The sequence below is a fragment of the Cervus canadensis genome, chromosome X (assembly GCF_019320065.1).
Source record: "Cervus canadensis isolate Bull #8, Minnesota chromosome X, ASM1932006v1, whole genome shotgun sequence".
Lineage (NCBI taxonomy): Eukaryota > Metazoa > Chordata > Mammalia > Artiodactyla > Cervidae > Cervus > Cervus canadensis.
The window spans coordinates 70,545,154-70,564,856 of NC_057419.1; the positions used below are offsets into that span (position 1 = coordinate 70,545,154).

Below are 19,703 nucleotides of genomic sequence, written 5' to 3' on the forward strand. Positions count from 1 at the left end.
AGGTATTTATAAATTCTCTACACCACAAAATCCTAATGTAATTCACAATTGTTTATTTCTTTATTTCCACTAGAAATTAAGGTTTCTAATTCATATATGGTCAATATGCTTAAGGGTGCCAGAGATAATAAGGGAAATGATGTGTGCAAGGAAACGAAAATGTATTTTGGGGTAAGAAAAGGCATGAGGTATGGAGATTCATTTTTGTTGAGAGAAATAAAAGCAATTTTTGTCCTACAGTTGATTATTTCAAAATAGAAAAGAGATCAAGGAACAGACTAAACTGGACATAGAAATTTGTAGAAATTTTCTGAAGAAGGGATCTTGGGAAAAAAATTTCATGTGTGATCAACCTGGCTAAGATCGGAATAAAGTTAATTATGTGAATGAATTTCAGCATCAAAGGTACACTGGCACAAAATTAGAATTTGGGTTTTCTCTTTGTTAAAAGGATAATGTTTTTTTGTTTCCTTTTTTTTTTTTTTTTTAAAGATTATCTGTCTGCTCTAAATGATGTTGTTGTTGTTTAGTTGCTAAGTCATGTTTGACTCTTTGCGACCCCATGGAATGCAGCATGCCAGTCTCCTCTGTCCTCCATTATCTCCCAGAGTTTGCTCAAATTCATGTCCATTGAGTCAGTGATGCTATCTAACCAACTCATGCTCTGCTGCCCCCTTCTCCTTTTGCTTTTAATAAGCAGTTGTAAACAAAGATTTTCTTTGTTATTAATGCCATCTGTCTATAAAAATAAAAATTCAATCTTTTATCTTCATCAGATCTTTGACTATTTAGGAAAAAAACTGACATTGTTCAATATTTACAAGAGCTAACTATCTAACTTTCTGTATTTGCCTGTGAAGTCTTTGTCATTTTGACTAAATAGATAACTAACTATAGCGTCACAGTGACCTATGACCCTATTTGAAAAAGTGTTTTAAAATCTTTTGAAATTTTTGACAAATTTCCTTCAAATCAAATTCAAATGAAATCTTATTGACCTGGAAATAATTTGGGGGCTTTCCAAAAGCCCCTGGAATACAGCAAAATATTCGCTTTCTCTCCTAACAAAAGACAGATATGAAAATAATTAGGCTTATTGAGTATGCTAAATTTCATGGGAAGTATTGTCAAATAAGTGATGATAAATGTTCTTAGGTTATATTATATGGGGAAACGTTATTAATATAAGTGCTCTAGAAATTTATAAAATTTGTAAAATTCAGATATGTCATTGTACAATGTTATTAGTCATAATTCTAGTTATTATTTAAAAATTTTATGTGTCACAGAAATAACCAAATTACCTCTTCAATTGCATTATAATGACTCAGATCTTTAACCATGCCATTTTAAGTCTTTTGTCATTTAAGGAAATTACAGTGTTACTCTGATGCTTTTGCAAACAAAGCAAAACTTCAACTTCAAGATCCTACACTTCAGTTCAGGAACTCAGTCATGTCCGACTCTTTGCGAACCCATGGACTTCAGCGTGCCAGGCTTCCCTGTCCATTACTAACTTCAGGAGCTTGCTCAAACTCATGTCCATCGAGTTGGTGATGCCATCAAACCATCTCATCCTCTGTTGTCCCCTTCTCCTCCTGCCTTCAGTCTTTCCCAGCATCAGGGTCTTTTCCAAGGAGTCAGTTCTTTGCATCAGGTGGCCAAATATTGGAGTTTCAGCTTCAGCATCAGTCCTTCCAATGAATATTCAGGACTAATTTCCTTTAGGATGGACTGGTTGGATCTCCTTGCAGTCCAAGGGACTCTCAAGAGTCTTCTCCGACACCACAGTTCAAAAGCATCGATTCTTCAGCACTCAGCTTCCTTTATGGTCCAGCTCTCACATCCATGCATGACTACTGGAAGAACAATAGCTTTCACTAGATGGACCTTTGTTGGCAAAGTAACATCTCTGCTTTTTAATATGCTGTCTAGGTTGGTCATAGCTTTTCTTCCAAGGAGCAAGCATCTTTTAATTTCATGGCTGCAGTCACCATCTGCAGTGATTTTGGAGCCAAAAAAATAAAGTCAGCCACTGTTTCCACTGTTTCCCCATCTATTTGCCATGAAGTGATGGGACTGGATGCCATGATCTTAGTTTTCTGAATGTTGAGTTTTAAGCCAACATTTTCACTGTCCTCTTTCACTTTCATCAAGAGGCTCTTTAGTTCCTCTTCACTTTCTGCCATAAGGGTGGTGTCATCTGCATATCTGAGGTTATTGATATTTCTCCTGGCAATATTGATTTCAGCTTGTGCTTCATCCAGCCCAGCATTTTGCATGATGTACTACTCTGCATAGAAGTTAAATAAGCCAGGTGAAAATATACAGCCTTCACGTACTCCTTTTCCTATTCGAAACCAGTCTGTTGTTCCATGTCCAGTTCTAACTGATGCTTCTTGACCTGCATACAGGCTTCTCAAGAGGCAAGTAAGGTGGTCTGGTATTCCCATCTTTTGAAGAATTTTCCACAGTTTTTTGTGATCCAAAAAGTCAAAGGCTTTGGCATAGTCAATAAAGCAGAAGTAGATGTTTTTCTGGAACTCTCTTGCATTTGTTATGATCCAGCGGATGTTGGCAATTTGATCTCTGGTTCCTCTGCCTTTTCTAAAACCAGATGAACATCTGGAAGTTCTCGGTTCACATATTGCTGAAGCCCGGCTTGGAGAATTTTAAACATTACTTTGCTAGCATGTGAGATGAATGCAATTGTGTGGTAGTTTGAACATCCTTTGGCATTGCCTTTCTGTGGGATTAGAATGAAAACTGACGCTTTTCCAGTCCTGTGACCAAACTGCTGAGTTTTCCAGATTTGCTGGCATATTGAGTGCAGCACTTTCACACCATCATCTTTTACGATTTGAAATAGCTCAACTGGAATTCCACCACCTCCACCAGCTTTGTTCGTAGTGGTGCTTCCTAAGGCCCATTTGACTTTGCATTCTAGTATGTCTGGCTCTAGGTGAGTGATCACACCATTGTTGTTATCTTGGTCATGTAGATCTTTTTTGTATAGTTCTTCTGTGCATTCTTGCCACCTCTTCTTAATATCTTCTGCTTCTGTTAGGTCCATACCATTTCTGTCCTTTATTGTGCCCATCTTTGCATGAAATGTTCCTTTGGTATCTCTAAGTTTCTTGAAGAGATCTCTAGTCTTTCCCATTCTGTTGTTTTCCTCGATTTCTTTGTGTTGATCTCCGAGGAAGACTTTCTTATCTCTCCTTGCTATTCTTTGGAACTCTGCATTCAAATGGGTACATCTTTCCTTTTCTCCTTTGCCTTTCACTTACCTTCTTTTCTCAGCTATTTGGAAGGCCTCCTCAGACAACCATTTTGCCTTTTTGCACTTCTTTTTCTTGGGGGTGGCCTTGATCCCTGCCTCCCATACAATGTCACGAACCTCTGTCCATAGTTCTTCAGGCATTCTATCAGCCTTTGCCCTGCTTCATTTTGTACCCCAAGGCCAAAGTTGCCTGTTACTCCAGGTATCTCTTGACTTCCTACTTGTGCATCCCAGTTCCCTATGATGAAAAGGACATCTTTTTTGGGTGTTAGTTCTAGAAGGTCTTGTAGGTCTTCATAGAACCATTCCACTTCAGCTTCTTCAGCATTACTGGTTGGAGCATAGACTTGGATTACTGTGATATTGAATGGTTTGCTTTGGAAACGAACAGAGATCATTTTGTCATTTTTGAGATTGCACCGAAGAACTGCATTTTGGACTCTTGTTGACTATGAGGGCTACTTCATTTCTTCTAAGGGATTCTTGTCCACAGTAGTAGATATAATGGTTATCTGAGTTAATCCCAGTCCATCCATTTTACTTTGCTGATTCCTAAAATGTCGATGTTCACTCTTGCCATTTCCTGTTTGGCCACTTCCAATTTACCTTGATTCATGAACCTAACATTCCAGCTTCCTATGCAATATTGTTCTTTACAGCATTGGACTTTACTTGTATCACCAGCCACATCAGCGACTGGGCAATGATCCTTTCCAAGGATCTTCTTTAGCTCAGTTGGTAAAGAAGCTCCTTAGAAAGGACTTTTTGACAAACATAGTTTTCTGATAATTTTCAGATGATACCACTGAATTGGGTAAGAAATAATAGAACTGTAATGGAAAAACTAATGGCTTTACAAAACTGCTACCAGAAGACAAGATCAACAAGAATTAACCACATGGGACTGAACAAACTGATGAATACGATTATAATTTTATGACTTTTTTGTCTGAAATATTGCTGCCTTTTTAATCTTTGTTTTCCAGATATAAGAAAACCTTTGATCTTATACCATGACTTACAGTAATTCAGTAAATTATATCATTATAAGCAGAACTGAAACATTTATATTTTTCTCCCTGCCTGATCCCTCCAGAAACTCATGGTGAATACTCTTATTTTCAGGGCATTAGAGTTATATCTTGTTCTTGTTTAGTTGCTAAGTCATGTCTAACTCTGCAACCCCATGTTCTGTAGCCCACCAGGCTCCTCTGTCCATGGGATTTTCCAGGCAGGAATACTGGAGTTGGTTTCCATTCCCTTCTCGAGGGGATCTTCCCAACCCAGGGATTGAATCCATGTCTCCTGCATTGGCAGGCATATTCTTTACCACCTAAGAACCAGGGAAGCCCGTTACAGTTATATTTACATAAGTTAAATAAGAATTTCTTCTCCTTAGAAGAGGATGCAACTGGAAACTTGTTATATTACCAAAGATTTGACTGGAATGTCATATTTGAGATAGACAAGTATAGACTCAGGTATGACCAAACAGCTTTAAGGAACTAAGGTTGACTTTGTGGAGCTGACAAAGCCCTTTGGAAAAACAGCCTGGCACCTTGCTTACAGTGTTCCCATCAGCCTTACCAGGTGAGTAAAGAAGGTCATTTCCTGCAGGTGCAGAAACTTCAGGATATTTGGGGGACCTCAAAAAGAGAGCAATCCACCCAAAACTATAGGTATTATAGGCAAGCATGATGGCAAGTCTTTTGCTGCGCTTCCTTACCTCGAGAGACATTTAAAAGTTCAATCTGGAGACTCCTTACTGAAAGGTAACCATTCCATTCATCACATTTCTGTGATGATGTACAAGTTAAAGATACAAGACAGAAGTACAGGTTAAAGATCTTTATTCAGAATTTAATGTATAGTTAGGAAAACAAACAAAGTAAAGACTTCCAATGACTATGAAGGGAAGTGAAGTGTTAGTCGCTCAGGTTTCCAACTCTTTGCGACCCCATGGACTGTAGCCCGCCAGGTTCCTCTGTCCATGGGAATTCTCCAGGCAAGAATAGTGGAGTGGGTAGTCATTCCCTTCTCCTGGGAATCTTCCCAACCCAGGGATTGAACCTTGGTCTCCTGCGTTGCAGGCATATTCTTTACCGTCTGAGTCAGTAGGGAAGTCCTTCAATGACCACGTCCATACATAAATTAAATACTAAGAGCTTTGAACCACATGATTAATTCAACAGGAATAATAAAAATGGAAGGACTAGTTTATCCAGGATCATTCCCTTTTTATTCATTACTTGAGAAATATGCTAATCATCAGCTAAGAGTGGTCCTTTCTTTCCTAACAAAGATGCTGCTTGGATATTCCAATTCACATTTAGGAAAACTGAATAACCAAAATGACTGAAAGGCAAAACAATACTATATAACAAATATCCACTCTGTAGCTGATCAGGAAAAACTGGGATCGACAGACCTTTGAAAAGATATTTCACAGATGAGGTAAAAATAACTTGGAGTTAACTTTAGTTAAATCATACATTCTGTATTTGAGGAAATAGCTCAGAAGTTTTTTTTCCATGCCTGTAATTTTGGTGACTGTCAAATAACCTCATTGGGATGTCCATATCAAGAAATTCAGTGGCACAAAAATCACGAATACTAGACAATTTGGGCTCCTGGCATTCATAATAGGCTCCGATGTAGTTTTTGCTTGTTTCTTTGCTTTGGTGTTAGTTATCAAGAAGAAGAAAAAAAAAAAGAACTGGGGTCAGCTTACATGTCTCATGTAATTGAGGAGCAGAGAAGCAAGAAAAATGTTACAGAATAGAATAAAACTTTGACTGCCAGATCTTATCCAAAGAGAGAATCTGTTAAACCTGATGGCTCTCATTGGGAGATGCTGCAGTGACATAACTAAAGTTCTTTAATGTTTTGGTATTGCATAAGCAAAGAAGAGGGATAACATATGACCTCTCAAAATATGTCTCTTTGGTATAAAGATAAGTTAAGGCTGATCATTTTTAAGAAACAGCAGACACAGGAGAAGTTCTAAAAATCCAGTAGAAGTTAACTCTTTGTAAGAGATCTTTACAATGATAAAAGAAATCTTCCCTTGTAAGGGTCTTTCCCTTCCTGTACCAGGAAGAGGATGACTTTCAATCTCCAGAAACTCATCAATGGAGAAGGCAGAGGCTTAAATCGGCATAACAACCATGCCCATCGTTACTGTGCTTTTCTTGGTCACCTCCCATAACTGGCCTCCCATGCTTCCCAACTCTTCTTTTGTCTTTCCTGGAGATGGTATTGAAGGTGCTGGCTTGGGCCATTTCAGGGGGTTACTCAGTTTTCCTGGCTATTTCACATGTATTTAGGAGGAAGATATGTTAGTAAATTTATGTTTGCTTTTCTCCTGTTAATCTATCTTATATAGCCAAGAACCTAGAAGGGTAGAGGGAAAATTATTTTTCCTTCCCAACAGCAACAACTCAAAAAATGACTCTTCTGTGTATGCCTAGTGAAGGACTGGGAAGCCTGGTGTGCTGCAGCCCATGGGGTCACAAAGAATTAGATACGAATTAGTGACTGAACAACAACTCAGTTTTTAATGGTCTTTTTAGGAAGATGCAGCCGTATAGAGAAGTAGGAGGTTTTGATGTCTAGGCAAAGTTTAGCTTTTCTATATTCTGAAATCAGTGGTCAAAGATGTTAAAGGATGAGCCCCAAAAGAGCTTTACACAGTTCTATTGTCTTCCTGTATCTTGCAGCAAATAAATGCACGAGGTAAATACTAACAAGGATGGTGGCATATATTACAAAAGTGATCCATTATAAGAAGGGACAAGGAGTCCACTGGGTCTAAATTCATCTGGTTTTAAAACAATGCATCCTAAATGATGTGCATGTTAATTACATTACTGAAGATATATCAAAGACTAGGGAGTTAGAGAGCAAGTCTAATTCCCAGGGATTTCACTCTTTGGGGGGCTTCCCTGGTAGCTGAGATGGTAATCTGCCTACAATGCAGGAGACCTGGGTTCGATCCCTGAGTCGGGAAGATCCCCTGGAGAAGGGAATGGCTACCCACTCCAATATTCTTACCTGGAGAATTCCACCGACAGAGGAGCCTGGCGGTACAGTCCATGGGGTCGCAAAGAGTCGGCCATTACTGACTGTGTGGTTAACACACACATACCTTCTAAAACAAGTATTTCCTGTAGTGATGAGCTAAACTTTGAGCTTCCCAGGTGGCTCAGTGGTAAAGACACTGCCTGCCAATGCAGAAAACGTGGGTTTGATCCCTGGGTCAGGAAGATCCCTTGGAGGAGGAAATGGCAACCCACTCCTGTATTCTTGCTTGAGAAATCCCATGGACAGAGGAGCCTGGTGGGCTACAGTCCATAGGGTCACAAAGAGTGGGACAGGACTGAAGTGATTTAACACACACACTCTTCGGAGGGAGGGAGAGAGGGAAAGGGAGGGAGATTTCGCATCCAAGAGTTAAAATGGGTTTGAGGAGGAATAGAGGAAAACTAGATGTTTATGATTATTAACTAGTGCTAGTCTCTGAGACAGATACTTTGCCAGTTTTCAAATACTTCATGATGAATGAATTGCCATATTATCGTAATCAAGATATCTAAACAACAATTCACAACAGGACTGTTAATGAACCTTCCCTTTAGGTAACAGTTTCAAAGCCAAACATCCCCTAGAAGCACAATTCTACATTAGAAATGCTTAATATCAAAGTAACTTAAAAAGCAGATGATGGCATTTCAAATTATATTGGTTCTGATTTCCTGATCATTTAATTTTATGAGTGCCAGGCACATAGTAGGTTCTTAACAATTGCCATTAAATGAATGAATAAATTAATGAAGATCTCCCATAGGACAGCACATTCAAACTAAAGTAAGTCTATTATAAGGAAAAATATAGAATTAACAAAGCAAAATTGCCAGTGCTAAAGCTGACCATTTTAATGAAAGATAAATTAGATGTGAGGGAATTTTTAATGAGACATGTTATTGCTGCATCCTAAATTATCCAGATTATCACATAGTTGGAGTAGAAAAATCATGTAATAGCTGCTAACATGGTGATAAATATGTCAGACACTGTGATACATATCGATACATATTAAGTTTATTCCTCATAGCTGCTCTATATGGAAAGTACTATCATTATTCCCCATTTTATACAAGAGAAATTTGAGGCTCACAGAGAGTATGGGATTTATCCAAGATAGCACAGTTAGTATGCAGAGAGTGGGTTTTGCACAGAAAGCCTTACTCCAGAGTCCACACCCTTAAACATTAAACTGCTTTATTCCAGAGAGTAAACACGTCCACACTGTGAGGTCATTCAGAATTAGAGTGTGGACAAGGAACTCAGAGAATGAAAAAGAAACTTAGGACGGCCTGGTGGGCACAAGAGTGGCTAGGCCAAAGTCAGAGCACAATGATGCTGGGTGTCTGTCTGGAGAATTGCTTGTGTTAGAGACATGGAAAACATACAAATGATGGGCAAATAAAAGATTAGGGTTTTGGAGGGAAGCTGAAAGTCAGTGTTGGGTGCATGGTCAAATTGGGGAGCAGTGATTAGGAACCTAAACAAAGGCATCTGGGTAAAAGGTTCAGAGACTTACATAGGGAATTCAATTCAATAGGCAATGGTGGAGACAAGAGATAACACAGTAGGAAATGTATCTACTCTTTGCTTTGGTTCTTTTTGGGACAAGGATCTAACTCTCAAGCTTCTCAGGCCAGGGACTAGAGTGAGGAATATGGCCCAAGGCAGTCATACACTAATGTGGCCCATTGGTCATTGTTTTATTCTATGACCTAGTTCTCTGTAGAGCATGTGACATGACCCTAACTGTCCCAGTACCTTCCCTGGCTGTAGGAATCAACAACCCTGAATTATCTCAAGCAAAAGACAAATTTCCTAGTAAATTTTCAGCTGGTTTTTGTGGAAATTAGATTTTTTTAAAGAGAAAAGGCTGGCCCAGAATCTACCCTAGCTCAATCCTAGCTGTACTATTTATTGTAGTATCATCTTCGCATTAAGGACAATTCAGCTGACACAGGTGGTGATATCTCAAAGAATCCACAACACCCACTGGAGGGTTCTGACATCATTTTTATTATGTTAACAATACTGAACTAAAGGTAACAGTGGAGGGGGAAAAAAACTTAAGTTATTTTGGCAAAGGTACGTCCTGGCAAGTTTACTTGTCAGAAGAATGGATAATTACTGACTTATGAGACCTGTATTCATCAAATGCTTTAACATATCTCTCTATGCAAGTTTTAAGAAGAAAGACTTTGAAGGTGTGTAAGATAGTTAAGGGGTCAACAGCAGAAGAATATGATTCACAGGAACAGCTTCCGGCTCTTCTCTGAGATTTAGGCTTCTGAGCAATACAGCCAGTCATCTGGTCATTACACAATTGCTAGAATGACAGCAATTTGACTCTCGCAGGGACCCTGTGATCAAAACTATCAGCTCTCATGTGCCGTGCCTTCCTTGAGCTTCTGAACCTTTCAGGGCTGGGGAACTTGTAGTTATGGCATCTGTTACCCAGAGTCCGTTGTTTTTTCCCAGAGATGGTTGCGATAGATCATTCCACATGCTGATAAGCCTCTCCAGGGCAGGAGATGCATGGCTACCATTGTGAATTGATGGCTCATTTTGCTGTAGCTCCCTTAAAAGGAAGGTGAACACTAACTTTAAGAGGGGCTTTTGGAGTACATGACCTTGAAGGACACTTTCTGGCTTTAGCTTTTATTTTACTGAAGATAAAATGCTGGTGGCATAAATACATATTTGAGAAACACTGTGGAAGATGTAAGTATTGAAGAGTGCTCTAACACTGCCCACCACTTTGTTCTTCATGTTTAGGAAATCAGGCAGTATTGGAAAAGTTTTTTCAAACGATTTCCTTGATTCCTCAGTCATTTATGTTTGTAGTACTGGAAGCTTTCTTAGCTATGGGCAACTTAACCTTAGGCCACACATGCTAAAAATAACCTAGCAGTGTTTGACTCTTCCTGACCCTTGTGTGCCTGTCTGCTAGATGAGAGCTTTCATAGTTGTATCCTCCTTGGAAATGATCCAGCTTCCTTCCTTCTTCCTATGATCTCTACTTAACTGTCACTCCTACTTTATCCTAAAAAGAAATAAACGTCATTAAAGCCAACAGATTTTTAGATGAGCCCTCTATCTGTTCTCTATTACCTTCCTTCTTGAAGAATAACTCTGACTCTGTAATTAGACTCTTCAATTCAAAAGAGTGATCAGAATGGTGAAAGTATTTTATCCACATAAAAGAAGAATGAATAAAAGAAACTAAAGAAGCTGAATCTATGGAAGTGAAGGCCCAGAAGGATTATGGGGACTGTCATCAAACTTTTGAAGGGCTGTTTTGGGGAAGAGAGATTAAGAATGGGGTCATGGGGTAGATAGTGAAATAGGAATGTTTTCTAATTGTTAGATTTTTCCAAAGATAGAACTGGCTTCCTGGAGGAGGAATGTGATCCAATATAAGCTGACAGATCACTAGGGAAGATGTTACGGAATAATGTTCAATTATACAACATCTAGGCTACTTCCAACCCTGGGAATATTTCTGTCCTTTTATATGTGTAATACTTCTACTCTAAGTCCCTTCATTGACTGACAAACAATCAGACTGCTTACTAGCTGCTGCTTATCTTTTCCCTCTATTAACATCTCCCCAAAAGTAAACTATTTGAATATTACAGTCACCTTGACAACAGAGGTGTCTATTTTAATAGCTTTCAGTAACATTATTCAAAGGGAATCTATTGTCCAATAAAGTCTTTGGCATTCTCTTTCTTTTCCAACCTCAAAGAGTTTAGGATGAAACATGTGCTTTGAAGTTAAAATCACTGTAAATTTGCTGAGTAAGAGAATGTTTTCACTTACCATAATGTAGAAAAAAATTTTTTCTCTCGTAATGTACATGAAAAAATTTCACCAACAAAAAGGCACGGCTCAAATTTTACAATTGTCTATAATTTCAAACAATTCAATATATATTTATATATATTTTAACCCTGTGTGTAAGGTATTGGGGTTGCTGTGGAATCAGATTTATTGTAGCTGATGTTACACTCAACCAAAACATACCTTACTTAAATTGCTAATGATGAATAATAATTGAAAAATAATTCACTAGTGAATTATTATTAATCATGGGAGGATATTACACATGTAAAAGTTATCTAAGGCAGAAAAAAATAAAAATGAAGTAAAATGGGGAATCCATTGGATGTAATTTGTACACTCAAGGAACAACCTTTCAATTAAGAGCATTATCTTTGACTTAGAACTCTCTTGGTTATTTTTAATTGGTTTGCTTACTTTGAAACTCCAATACTTTGGCCACCTCATGTGAAGAGTTGACTCATTGGAAAAGACCCTGATTCTGGGAGGGATTGGGGGCAGGAAGAGAAAGGGACAACAGACGATGAGATGGCTGGATGGCATCACTGACTCAATGGACATGAGTTTGGGTAAACTCCGGGAGTTGGTGATGGACGGGGAGGCCTGGCGTGCTGCGATTCATGGGGTCGCAAAGAGTCGGACACGACTGAGCGACTGAACTGAACTGAATAGTATTAATAGCATTTAGCTAAATACTTCCTGTGCATAGTCTCTGTGCCAAGCTCTTCACACTTAGTATTCTCTTTCATCCACAAAATTCACTAAGAGTTGATATTATTTTTCCCATTCCGTATTATCAGGGAACTGAAGCTTAAGGAAGTTAGATATCATTCCCAAGGTTATATAGCTGGTATTAAAACAGAGAAAGGGGGACTTCCCTGGTGATCCAGTGGTTACAATTCCCCACTTTGATTGTAGGGGGCACAGGTTTTACCCCTGGTTGGGGAACTAAGATCCTGCATACCTAATGGCACAGCTTGGGGGAGGGGAAGAAAAAGGAATCTGAATATCTAAATTTGACTCCAGTGCCTAAGCTAGTCACCCAGCCACTGTGCTTTCTGCTTTGATGGCCTTACTGCTAAGGTAATTGTTTTATTTGGGATAAATTTATGTAAAAAAATTTTTTTTTACCTTCCAATTATTTCACTTTCATTAAAGGTTAAGTCAACCACTCAAACTTAGAAGGTGACACTCACCCCGTTTGTGAAGGAGAACGCTGGCATGCCGACGTCCATTTCCATTTTCAACATAACAGGAGTAATTTCCCAAGTCACCTTCTTCTACAGAGTCCACAATTAATGAGATGGAAACTTCCTGCTCCCCAAGATGCTCCTTGAGAATTCTAAAACATAAAGCAAAATGAAACAAAAAACCCCCACACAAACATACACACACATGAAAAAAAAAATTTAGATGAATCTGATATGAAAAAACCTACAGCATCTGGGCTTCAAATTTAGTCATGGATTGATGCTATCTTAATTAAATTATATCATGCCCTTTTCTTCTTCACTTCTAATAAGGAAGCTTGTCTTTGTAGATGCTAATGAAGTTGCAGTTAATTATCTCTCTTAGCAGGACAATCACACTGTCATAATAAAGAGGTGAGAGAGACCTTGAAGAAAAGTTTACAAATTGCTTTCCCTTTAAGAAGAAATATGATGTAAGGGTGGGATAAGAAATTCTAATGTCTTAGGCTGGAGGACTAATTATCTATCAGGCTAATTTTTAAGAAACGAAGGATAGAAAATTTCTGAGCTACTTTGACATTTCAGCTGAAACCTCTAGCCTGGCATTTTTTTTTTAAAGGTACAAATCAATTCCTATTTTTAAAGAAATATGAAATTACAAAACCATAGACTAAATGTTCTGATGAAGCATTTAATTCTGACATTTAAAATTCACGGTAGATGCTCACTAACCTCATTGTCAAGGATTTTAACAATCTTTTTAAAACAAATGGAAAACTTCAAAGTAGGGCTCCTTTGCTATGCTCACCAAGTTTCCACCTTTACTCTCCCACCCCTTTGGTAACTCATGCTTGCACAACACTTCCTCATGAAGAATTAAAGAAAAAAAATACCTTTCTAGAACATTCCCTGAGCACCCACAAAAGGAGAGAGGGGGGAAGTTAGGAGGTTTATTGTTCTATTAACCTTAGCATTTCAGAGTGTATGAGTATAAGATAATAGTGAAGCTTTAAACATGAAAAATGGCAGAGGAAGATTTTAGTATGTATTGAAGAATTGCTCATCTGGGCATTTCAGAACCTGACTGTGATGTTATATTCCTGGGTATTTGTTGCCAGGAAGAAAATTCCAGTAGAAATAACCCTTTGTGACAGTTTTATAGGTTTTTATTTTCTATTGAAAATCTTTTTCTCTTATACCTTTCCTCAAGTTTTAAAAGTTCTCACATTTAAGAAGAAGAATTTGGTTAAAATGCTTAAATATACCCAAAAGAGGTGATCTTTAGATTGGAGAATGTTTACAAATGATCTGCATTTTGATTCACTCATAATTTATTAATTAGTATATTTGCTTATTTACATTACGAATAAAAATTAGTATATATAAGTGTACTTTTAGTCATAACTGAATACCTCAATATTTAAAAGTAAGCAAACAAATATGTTAATTATTTTTAAAAAAGAAGAGGCAGAAGCATTATGCCCTCAAAATAATTGTATTTTTATGATTATTGCTATTATTCCACTATATTAATATTTAGACCTTAAAATCAGACTAAAAAAGGTAATAAAAGCATTTTTGTATTCTTTACTATTCCTATAAAGTGTTTTATAGTCTACATGATGCCTCAAATATGTAGAAACATATAAAAGGAAGTGACAGAGATGATGTTTGAATCCTAAAAAACATGATATTGAATTCTAAAAACCTGTTAACACTGGGTTGGACAAAAAGTTTGTTCGTGTTTGTCCATAAGATGGTATAGAAAAACCCAAATGAACTTTTTGGCCACCCAATATTTCCTCTCAACAATTAAAAAAAAAAGAGCTCTTATCAACCAAAGGCACAATATCACATTTTCTGTATTTGATGCTATTTTAGTAATCTCACATTCAGTTTATTCCTTAGTGGAAAATTCCTTTTTATTTCTCTTAAATTCTTTGCAAATGGCACTCAGATTTTACAATTTCATAGTCACTCCCTCAAGGATATTTTTCCTCCTTGCCATTAAATGTTGTAACATTTTTAGTATGATAGTAAAACACCCCCCAACCTCCTTCTTTTTTAGCTCACTTTCTATTCACTAACACAGCAAATGTGAATCCTGACTGTACAAGTTAAAAGAGAAAAATTACTTTACCTAATGTCACTTTCCCAAACTCGATTTTCATCCAGATCTTCAATAAACTTCTCTCCTTTCATCCAGTAAATTAAAGGACTGACATCTCCACTATACCCAAAGAAAGCTCTGCAGGTGAGATTAGCTGAATCGCCTGTGGACAGAAGTGATAGAAACGTGTTGTAAAATTATTGATACACTCTTATTTTAGGCAAACTGACATGTAAAACTTTAATCATTTCATTGATTTAATGAAACATCTCTCTAAATCAATATTTTTCACATATTTTCAATCTGTCAGATTAACAGAATGTGTGCTTTTGGCAGCTTGCTTAATGGAATGTGAATTACTTATCAGATCATGAAGAACACTGGTCAGTTATTCTACAGAACTTTACTTTCACTTAAGTTTGCCTGATGTTTCCACATGAATAGACTGAGGTTATGGATTATTGGGAAGGGTACTTCAGAGGTGATGTGCGCTTCTCAAAGCACATGCTCAGTCGCTCAGTCATGTCTGACTCTTTGCGACCCCATGGACTGTAGCCCACCAGGCTCCTCTGTCCATAGGATTCTCCAGGCAAGAATACTGGAGTGGGTTGCCAGTCCCTTCTCCAGGGGATCTTCCCAACCCACGGATCAAATCTGGGTCTGCATTGGCAGGTAGGTTTTTTACTACTGTGGTATCAGACAAGTACATAATGTTGATAATATGAGATTTTATAAAGCAGTTAGAAGATGTTTCTCAGTCCTGAATGTGGGAAAGAGAAAGAGAACCAAATCTTTTGATGGGAAAGAAATGGAACTGCAAAATACAGGATTCCTTACAAATGTTACTAAAATATTTGTACTATATGAGGAATAGTATTTTAATTAAGGAAACCAGCACACATTCAGATAAAAAAAAAACACATTATTAAAATACAAATGGACAACACCCGAGAATAAATATTTGGGCTGTTTATAAAACATAAAATCAATAATACTACTGTGGAGATGAGTTTCTTCCAGTGTACTACTCAAGAGAGGCCACTGCAATGATGAATACAGATTGATTACTTAATAAGGTAAGTGGAAGTCCCTGACTGAAAAGTGGGAGCGAATTTAATGCCAGCAGAAACTAACGCATATTTCTGGACAAGTAACTTGATTTTGCAAACACCTAATTTCCTCAAGCCTCAGGCAGCATTAGAGAACTGAAATATTCCAGTACTATTATAGTTTTAAGATCTTGCTGCCTCCAAGTAGAGCTAGAAAATGTGGGATGGCAAAGAGGCCTATAGGGACCTGGGAAGGAAATGGCAACCCACTCCAGTGTTCTTGCCTGGAGAATCCCAGGGATGGGGGAGCCTGGTGGGCTGCCGTCTATGGGGTCACACAGAGTCGGACACGACTGAAGTGACTTAGCAGCAGCAGCAGAAGCAGCCAGAATGGACTGGAGCAGGGGAACTCTTAAGGATACCTTAAGTAAGGCAAGTTTATTCATTTCATAAATTCCTGAGACTATTCTAGAGGACTTTGACAAATCTGTGACTTTAAGGTGAAGAGAAGGAGGTTCCTAAAGTCTAAGAGCTAAGCTATGAGTTAATAGTGAACATTGCTTGAAACTGGGCTTATCAGTGATTCTACCATATAAACCTAGAGAAAAGCATTATATACTTACAGATGCACTCTTTGTAAGTCCTGGTATGGGTCAACCTATATGTAAACTTTATTCTCCAAGTTCTACAAGAAAATTTTTATTGGATAAAATTCATATTATTATCTTATGTCCATTGTGTAAGACTAGTTCATAACTGAATTCTTGCTCTTCTAATATTTTTAAGATGGCATGATACAGACATTCCTTTTATCTTATCCTTCTTTATGTCTGAATGTCCTCCAAGTAAGTGATTCCTTAGAGACTTTGATTCTATATGCAATAAGCATTATTAGTGACCAGATAAGTCAAGTTCAAAAAATGTCTACAAACTTTTTTTTGTTTATTTTTATTAGTTGGAGGCTAACTACTTTACAATATTGTAGTGGTTTTTGTCATACATTGACATGAATCAGCCATGGATTTACATGTATTCCCCATCCCGATCCCCCCTCCCAAATGTCTACAAACTTTTAAGAGGCAAAAAGGAGCTTTAAATAATCTCCTTTATTATTAATTTTGATGCATAAGTATTTTGTTAATATTTTAATATGTAAACCCCACTCCCTGAGAGAATAATTTATCTTACACAATGGATAATTGAATGTCAATCTTACTGATTGGAAACCACAGATTTCTATGGGAAATGTCAATCCAATGGTTCAGAACAATTTTTAAATCCAGTATTCTTTGCTTTTATATTTTTCTAAGAGCACTGGCTTTTATGTAACTCAACTACCTGTTACAGTGTCAAGGTAGTCATAAATTCAACAGTAAATCTCAAAATACTACATAGTGTGATGATTAATTGAATATGCCAAGAGAATCAGCTATATTACAGAGTTCAAAAATTTACATGTCAATAATTTACACAATCTGTGTTTTAAGGGAACAAGATTTAGCTTTTAGGTAGGAGTTAATGACTGAAACTCATAAATAGAAATCTCTAGAAACTATCTAATTTTCCATTACAGTTTTACTAAATTTGGGGGATCATAAATAATGATCATGTCACTACCAACTCAGCCTGACATTCTTTAGCAGAGAAGTCAATTGAATCCCTCATTGGGAACTGAATTTTTCTCTCTTGTCACCCTCCTACCTTCCCAGATCAACTGATTTGCTACTATCTAATTCCTCCTTTTTCTCAACTATCGGCCTTGTGCCACCACACCTAGTAAATGGCTCCTGCACCCATGTAAGAAACGATTGGCTTTTTCAATCATCTTCGCTCACCTTGTCTTTGACTACTTATCATGCCTTGAGCTCCAGTACTGGTGGTATCCCAAATGCTAGGGGGGCACCTGGAGGACCTCTACTCAGACCTGGGTTGTACTTACTGTGGGTTAGAGAGTGGAATTCATGCAAAGAATAAAAGAAGGTGGAGGGAAAAATAGAAAAGCACTCCAGGTAGAGAGGAAAGAACGTGAGTGACAGAATGTCAGGGAACTTTGGAGGAAGTCAGTAACTTCAGAGTCACTGAAGCTAAACTACATGTAGTAGGTAGAGTTGGGGTGAGGATTTGGGGTAAAATCATGAGGCCAGAGCAGTGGCAGCCCTGATCTTCCATGAAGGTCACGTTGAAGATGTGAGAATTCCATTTAAGGGCAATTCTAAGTTGGGGAAAGGTTTCAGGTAGGAGTTTGACATGGGTACACTTGCAGTCTAAAGAAATCACTCTTTTTGTATTTGCCAAACTGGGATTGGATATAAGAGAATTGAGAAAGATTAAGAATTTTATGATACTTCAGGACCAGATAAGGAACCATCACCGCAAAGAGAGGATTATTTCCACATAATTTCTTCCTTCCTTTCTTACTTGTTTTTTGGCCACACCACTTGGCATGTGGGATCTTCGTTCCCCAACCAGGAATCGAACCCCAGCCCCCTGCATTGAAAGTGCCGAGTCTTAACCACTGGACCACCAGAGAGGTCCCTCTGTATAGTTTCTTAAAAGGACAAAGTACAGGTTATAGCAGTGATGACAGACCACTGTGCTTTTTATCAATGTGATAGTAGGAAGCCTCTCAAAGCACAGATTACAAGGAAGCCTGATAAGGTAGAACATACATTTTTATTTTTATAATTTACCTGCATCACTCTGTGTGTGTAGGAGAGACAGACAGATTAAACAGTTGCCAGCTGCTTCTCAAAACAATCAGGAGAGAAAGTCAACTTGAGTAGAGATCTGTTCTGTGAAATTGTTGTTCAGTTGCTTAGTCGTGTCAGACTCCTTGCGACTCCATGAACTGCAGCATGCCAGGCCTCCCTGTCCTTCACTATCTCCCCAAGTTTGCTCAAACTCATGCCCATTGGGTTGGTGATGCCATCCAACCATCATCTGTTGCCCACTTCTCATCCTGCCCTCAATCTTTCTCAGCATCAGGGTCTTTTCCAATGAGTCAGCTCTTCACATCAGGTGAGCAAAGTATTGAAGCTTCAGCTTCAGCATCAGTCCTTCTAATGAATATTCAGGGTTGATTTCCTCTAAGATTGATTGGTTGGATCTCCTTGCTGTCCAAGGGACTCTCAAGAGTCTTCTCTGGCACTACAGTTCTAAAGGAACAATTCTTTAGCACTCAGTCTTCTTTCTGATTAAACTCTCACATTCATACATGACTACTGGAAAAACCATAGCTTTAACTATATGGACCTTTGTCAGCAAAGTGATGTCTCTGCTTTTTAAAATGCTGTCTAGGTTTGTCATTGCATTTCTTCCAAGGAGCAAGCATTTTTTAATTACATGGCTGCAGTCACCGTCCACAGTGATTCTGGAACTCCAAAAAAATAGTCTGTCACTGTTTCCATTTTTTCCCCATCTATTTGCCATGAATTGATGGGACCAGATGCCATGATCTTAGTTTTTTGCATGTTGAGTTTTAAATCAGCTTTTCACTCTCCTCTTTCACTTTCATCAAGAGGCTCTTTAATTCCTCTTTGCTTTCTGCCATAAGGGTGGTGTCATCTGCATATCTGAGGTTATTGATATTTCTCCTGGCAATCTTGATTCCAGCTTGTGCTTCATCCAGCCTGGCATCTTGCATGATGTACTCTGCATATAAGTTAAACAAGCCAGGTGACAATATACAGCCTTGATGTACTCCTTTCCCAATTTTGAACCAGTCTGTTGTTCCATGTCCAGTTCTAACTCTTGCTTCTTGATTTGCATACAGGTTTCTCAGGAGGCAGGTAAAGAGGTCTGGTATTCCCATCTCTTGAGGAATTTTCCACAGTTTGTTGTGATCCACACAATCAAAGGCTTTAGTGTAGTCAATGAAGAAGAAGTAGATGTTTTTCTGGAATTCTCTTGCTTTTTTGATGATCCAACGGATGTTGGCAATTTGATCTCTGGTTCTTCTGCCTTTTCTAAATCCAGCTTGAACATCTGGAAGTTCTTGGTTCACGTACTGTTGAAGCCTGGCTTGAAGGATTTTGAGCATTACCTTGCTAGCATGTGAAGTGAGTGCAATTGTGCAGTAGTTTGAACATTCTTTGGCATTGCCCTTCTTTGGAATTGGAATGAAAACTGACCTTTTCTAGTCCTGT

At 38.1% G+C, this 19,703-nt stretch overlaps 1 protein-coding gene across 1 annotated transcript in view; it reads right to left on the reverse strand.

The window, feature by feature from the left end:
- IL1RAPL1 (interleukin 1 receptor accessory protein like 1) overlaps positions 1–19,703 on the reverse strand; it is a 1,385,702-nt gene that overhangs the window by 39,218 nt on the left and 1,326,781 nt on the right. Inside the window, exons 7-8 of the mRNA XM_043458964.1 lie at positions 14,540–14,672; positions 12,406–12,551 (exon numbers count right to left, since the gene is read on the reverse strand). Of these exons, the coding sequence (XP_043314899.1) occupies positions 12,406–12,551; positions 14,540–14,672 (279 nt within the window). The remainder of the gene's footprint in view (positions 1–12,405; positions 12,552–14,539; positions 14,673–19,703) is intronic.